Consider the following 6,557-nt stretch of genomic DNA (forward strand, 5'->3'; position numbering starts at 1 on the left):
GCTACCATAAGTAGTTTCTTCTTTCCAAATATGTTATAGTTGATTAAAAAAGTAGTTTTTTATGAGATCCTAATGTTTCATCTATGCCTACCCCAATGCTTGTGGAGTCTTTTAGAAGTTTGTCTTAATGAGAGTCTAGCTAGCAATGAATATACCTCTTGCAGTAGAACTATGATCTCTGTTGAATGATGCGAGGTCGAAGAAGACCTCATAGTCAGTGTGGACAGAGTGATCCAGGGGCTGAAATTTTGGGGCTGAAGGTGCATCTATGATACACTACTGTGCTAGTAAAGAGGCCTCGAAAACTAACAAGGTACAGAAACCTGTCAAACTTGTATGCTCAACGATCATGAACTGGAGGTCATTTGATATGTGCATGGTTAAACATCCGTCAACATGGGATGTAGGATCTGTCAAATGCTCAAGGTGGAGCTAATAATAATATAAAGGACTATAAGCTTGGAATATCAATAAAAAACCATAGCATGTCCCTAAGGCAAATGAGGTGCCGAATGTTGATGTAGGGACTGATTTGAAGTCCTAGATCCAACCACTAATCTGCATCAAGTATGGACTGTATACAACAACCATAAGTGCATGCTGAAACACTAAAGCTCCACAAGCTGATGATATCAACTACAGTGGGGTAGGACTGTACTGATGTATAAAGGTCCTCATGCTGAGGAATGATCTATTGATCGGAGGTGGTGATAACTCTATCCAAGGGTGGTGCAATGCAGCATGACTGAGCCGATGCTGAAATGTCTTAAAGACTAATTTGCTGATCTGTATTGCTGATTGAATACTCTCTTTGCACGCATTAGTGATGGATGCAAGAATGGAGTCACCGGAAAAGCTGAATGCATTGTGGCATATATCTCCACATGCGGTTGGAGATGCGAATGCCTCATACTGAGGACTTACTTGCTGCTGAAAGTGTAGTTAGTTCAAGAATCAAAATACAAATGATAATCACTCACTTGTATCCAAGAAAGATGTTTTACCATTTGGATGCATTCTTACTCAATATCAAGAATATGTAAGAAAACCTTGGCATGCATAGTTCAAACATTGTATAGTACAAACATGTCATAAAAAGTGTAGAGTGTACTCTAGAGTATACCATAGGACTAAATTTTGTCTTTGAGTAGGCTTGGAAGACTTTATGCTAAACATGCCTATATGAAGTAGGACATGTATTAGGGCATTGCCTTGGTTGATAATGGATACTAGTAGAGTATTTTCTTCCTTGCTTTGTTATGTTTCCGATGATAAACATGCCAAATTTTCTAATTTACACATGGAAAAACCCACATTCTAACATAATCTATTTTGTTTGGTATCTCATCACCAAGTGGATGATAACTTTGACCTTAAGCTCAGTATACATGGACTTTAGAGTTCCAAGGGCATGCCTTCTTCTTGGGTAGGATCCATCTTATCGATAATATCAAGAGAAGATTAAAGAGAGCAAGCGCCGCTATGAAGCTAGAGGCTTTCCAAATCTGGAGAAGAATTGGATCACATTTAAAGACCGAACCTGAATACGTAAAGCAACATATATGAAGGTTTAGGCACACAAATGGGAAGCTTAGTGATAAGAAGGCTATAAGAAAGAGTTTAAAAAATAATAATTATAATCTAATAACTCACCCACCCAACTCACACACCCGATTGAGGCCTTCGAGGGGACGCCACCGTGTTTCTACTCCCATAGGGAATGGAACATCTTAGTTTATGATGATTGTTTGGGAGATTTTTTATGAGATATAGACGTAGATTTGAATACATCTTAGTTTGACCAAACATTCCATCTCGCGTAAGTTTGTAAGAATGGATGAAGAGTTACTCGTTGTGTCGACTTTGTGTTAACGAGATAACGTCTCATAAGGTACTTATTACGTTCCAATTGAGCTTAGAACTATAAAATCATTCGCATTTGCTCTGTAAAGCAAAAGAGCTCATAGTTTTCTGAATTCACTAACCGACGATTGAAATTAATGCAGCTCATCTTATTATCAAACGTGCAAGGCGCTTACAAGTACCATTGGATCCATGTTGGAAATTGAAACGGTACGATTCGTGGCTCCCGCATATCCACATCCATGAGAAACAGTGAATAGCATAAACAGATTAGAGAAAATGCAGCTGGTGGTGATAAAGAAACGCATTCCCTTGGGAGCTCACTTGTGTTACGACGGCATAACCTCTTGCGCCTCTGAAAGCCCCGGTGCCTCCCACCACTGCGATTTCGTTGGTTCCAGCAGCGACGAAGCCTTGAAGCTGTATGGTGCCTTTGAAGGAGCCATCATCGTAAGACAAGCCCTCCACCTCAATGCCGATGGAAGTGGAATCATAGCTAGCCTGCACTGTGTATCCGCGGATGAACCCCAACTGCGTCGATTGAGGATCAGCCCCCCGGGTGACGTTGAAGGCGAACAGCTGAGTGGATCCGAAGGAGTTTGTGAGCGTTTGATTGATAGGAGGTATGAGTTGGCCGAGGTCGACGTCGTTTGTGCGAACATGGACGTAATACTCAAGCGTATGGTTATGATTCCAGGGGCTGGGGGACGCGGAGATGATGCTCCATTTATGATCGACGGGAGGAGGGCGAGCAGAAGCGGGCTGGAAAGCGGCGAGGAGAGCGACCAAGAAGAAAATGCTGACAAGGGTGTGCAGGCAGCAGAATGGGCAGCTGGAACTGGTGGGCTGGCGGAGGCGGAGCATGGCAAGGAGGGTAGAGTGGGAGGGAGAGGATATGGAGGCGAGCTGAGGCAGAAGATTTGCGTAGTGAGGAGGTGCAGGGAGATGATATGGAGGGCGAAGCTGGGAGAGCTGCTGATGTTGTGAGGAGGTGCCCATAGACGGGATATATATATATGTATGTATGTATGGGGGAGAGAGAGAGAGATCCTTCCTTAGGTGGGCAGTCAAACAATGGGAATGCCGGCCGTGTCAAACCACGCCTTCTTTTTCCTTTGAACTCTTCTTAAACGCTTTCCCTCCTTAACCCCTTCTTACATGTAAGATTTTGCCAAGTCCTATGAATAGATAGCCCCAATTGAATTTGGGGGCATTTAATTAATTTGTTTTGGGGGAGTGGGATAAGGGGAGAGGGCTTGAATTAAATAAAGGAGGAACGCCTAGGGGCAATCTCACGAGTGGGGAAGGGGCAATCTCACGAGTGGGGAGGGCCAATCTCTTCTTAAACATTTTGCCAAGGGCTTCACTCTCCTATGAATAGGTCGTCCAAGAATTTGGGGGGAATTAATTAATTTATTGGGGGAGGGGGAGCGGGGAGGGGCATACAAGGGGAAGGGCTCGAATTAAATAAAGGAGCGGCGAGGGGGGAGGTTAATTTAAATAAGGGAGGGGCATTAAAGAGGGAGGGACACTTGACATTGGGGAGAAGGGAGCCTTTGTAATACTATTATAAGGAGATGACTTTGTAGCTTGATGGTAGGGCACACTCTTTGAGAAGGAAGGTTTTGGGTTCAATTTTTTATTGAACATTTGGGAAAGCCCCCCTTGCACATAGTCTATGCAGAAATAAATTAAGTCGTAGAGATTTAAAATAGTTTAATTAAAGCATAAATAAATTAATCCATAGATAAACATAGGTTAATTAAGCCACCACTCACCAAAACTAATTGAAATTGGTAGGAGAGGTCCCCAAGTGAGGAAAAACTCGCTATTAGTTAATTAGTCCATGTGGTGGGAGTGGGACAAGAATTAACGTAAGGTGGGGTCAATTAATTCTAAGGTCGGGTAGCACGATTGATTAGAAGTCTCCAGAAGCTAAATAGTCTACGATTATCAAAGTCTTTAGAAGCTGAGGGATCTATAAATACACAAGGCATGCTGAGGCGAGGGAGGTAGAGGGAGGAAGGAGAGGGGAGAGGGGAGAGGAGAGGGAGCGGGAGAGAAGAGGGAGGAAGGGGAGGGAGAGGGAGAGGCATCAGCAAGGAGAGAGGGAGAGGTTGGAGAGGGTTTGACGGGGGGAGGGAGAGATGTAGAGGGAGAGAGGAGGGATGCTCGGGGAGGAATACAGAGGGAGGACAGAGTGATGAGGTGGGCAATACTTAGGTTAATCGACAAATAAAGTGATCGATTGAGAGGCACAATTAATTAATTAATAGTTTCGGTTCAAGGAGTGATTAGGACTGTGGAGTGATTATGATAAAAGGGTGTGACTTAACCAGAGCCATATCACCAATGGCTTCTCAATTCGATTCCTGGACATGTAACGGTCCTAGATTGACTAAGATGAAATCTCAGCTACCCCCACATTAGATCAAGTCATTTTCAGAATAGGAATGTGGGTAGCCCTCGTGACCTCGCTCGTGGCAAGTACCTCCCAAACGCCCACAACACAATTTTTTGAAATTCCAATCACCTCCTGGGGACCCTTTATGTGGAGGAATAGTTCGTTTCCTCGGCTCGAAAAGTGCCTGGCCAATGGCTTGGATTGCAACCCCCTCAAGACAATTAGGTTAAAAGGGTTTGACTAACCAAAGCCATATCACCAATGGCTTCTCAATTTGATTCATGGACATGCTAAGGTCCCTGGTCAAGTCCCTGGTCAACTGAGATAAAATCTCAGCCATTCTCAGATCAAGCCATTTTAAGAATAGGAATATGGATGGCCCTCGTGACCTCGCCCATGGCAAGTTTCTCCCAAACTCCCACAACACAATTTTTTTAAATTTCCATCGCCTCTTGGGGACCCTTCACATGGAGGAATGGCTCGTGGTCTGATCCATTTTTGAGTCAAAAAGTGCCCAACCAATGGCTTATGACCCCCTCAAGACAATTATTGGTGCTCCAACAACATTTAATAATATACAATTCTAAGAAGAGGATTCATTAAGGTGCGTCTTTTTTTTGCTGTAAATAATGCAGAAATCCAACATCTCCGAATACCCTAATCATGAAATTTTAAGAACATTTGCAACAAACAAAGTGTAAGAAGTGTAAGATCTTGAATAGTGAAATAGTCAAGTTAATAGTACAAATATTTAATATTTTAAACCTCTTCTCTACAACCATGTTAGAGTACAAAGCCGCTCCTAGTACTTATTGGTGCCATAAAATGTGTACGGTTTGAATTCTAATTGAGCAATTTTGATGCTATCATTGTGAATGGCATTTTGGCCCACCCAGACTTTGAACATCAAATTTATGGCTATAATTGTTCACAAGCATGTGGTACGGCCATATGCTACAGACAAGCTAATGTGTCTCACAACATACACTATTATAGAAATTAAAGATTCTAAAGCAAAGCTTGTCTCAACAACATGAAAACAAATAAAATCAAGTTATATTAGCACTATATATGTGAATAAGTGAGGAATAAGCACATGTTTCTAAAAAGAATATTCTTAATACAATTACCACTACAGGTTTCATCCAGATTGAAGAAAATTTTATGTTCCATTCCTTATTATATAAGCTCACCTTGTTTTTCCTCCTTTACAATGACCCTTTATTATAATATTCTTTAAATCTTCATTAGTGTGCGTCATGCCCTTAACCTAGTCTTGTTCTTGTCGTCCCTTTTTTTTTTTTGCTCGTTTGCCTCAATCATCATCCATTCATAAAATGACCATTTTTTATAACATTATATGTAAATCTTCATTAATTGCATCTTGCGCTTAACGTAGCCTTGTTTTTGTCCTCCTTTTATTTCTCTATTGCGTCAATCATCATCCATTCAAGTGATGTGAATTCATTGGTAATCTAGAGAAATTTCATATTGAGAAACATCAAGCTGTCAAAAACAATATAGTAGCTATCTTCTCTCTCTAGAGAATAGTTGGTTGGTGGACGCTTTTAGTTCAATGACTGCCAATTGTACTAGCATTACTAGTGAAACTTGAGAGGTCCCTATGACAACAGTATAATTCTCTATTTTAAAAGGCACATGTCTTAAGAAGGGGAAGGATCCTGCCTTATGAGAAATTGAAGTCCCAAATTATTTCCATGCCTCATGATAGTGAATCCTCTAAGGGAAGGATCTCATAGAGACCTGTTCACGTGACAAATTGAAGGTTCAATGTATTTTCATGCCTCTTGACGGTGAAAGAAAAAGAAATGAATAATAGCTCAAGTAGAAGATGTTCAGGAGACCCATATTGTGTCATTACTTATGAAGCTACACGTGAAAGACATGCGGCCTTTGTAGGCCCAATCTTCAAGCTCAAGTTCAGCAAGAAGGAGGTGCAATGCAATCGCAAAGAGTATCGTGACTAGATGGATGTGCTATTTGAGGAGTTGTGGTGAAGAAGATGATATGCTTGTTTAAGGAAACAACTCAAGCTTGTGTGAGAGAGGATGATGCCCAACATTCAGAATCATGTCTATGGAAAATATTAGGAGTGAACATTATCCCAACAATGAATTTAAAGCCTTTTCGAAGTTGCTTGGGCTAATATTCACTATTTTAAATTTGATAAATTCCAGAAACCTGTATATGAAGTTTAAGTATACTTCAGCCCATTCAATCCTTGAAAATTATAGCATGGGCTACTATTTGTCCCTCTATATTGGGCAAT

At 41.3% G+C, this 6,557-nt stretch overlaps 1 protein-coding gene across 1 annotated transcript; it reads right to left on the reverse strand.

The window, feature by feature from the left end:
• Positions 1 to 2,133: 2,133 nt before the first annotated feature.
• LOC147885656 (uncharacterized) lies at positions 2,134 to 2,862 on the reverse strand. Its single transcript, XM_087396175.1, has one exon. It carries the CDS (start codon positions 2,860 to 2,862, stop codon positions 2,134 to 2,136), a length of 729 nt encoding a protein of 242 aa, XP_087252301.1.
• Positions 2,863 to 6,557: the final 3,695 nt, after the last annotated feature.

This window comes from Dipteris shenzhenensis, chromosome 25 (assembly GCF_047967505.1).
Source record: "Dipteris shenzhenensis isolate YYH24624 ecotype China chromosome 25, Dip_SZ_1.0, whole genome shotgun sequence".
Lineage (NCBI taxonomy): Eukaryota > Viridiplantae > Streptophyta > Polypodiopsida > Gleicheniales > Dipteridaceae > Dipteris > Dipteris shenzhenensis.

What these genes read in the sequence shown, in the direction of transcription:
- LOC147885656 (XM_087396175.1), bottom strand. Translation starts at nt 2,862, where the DNA reads ATGGGCACCTCCTCACAACATCAGCAGCTCTCCCAGCTTCGCCCTCCA.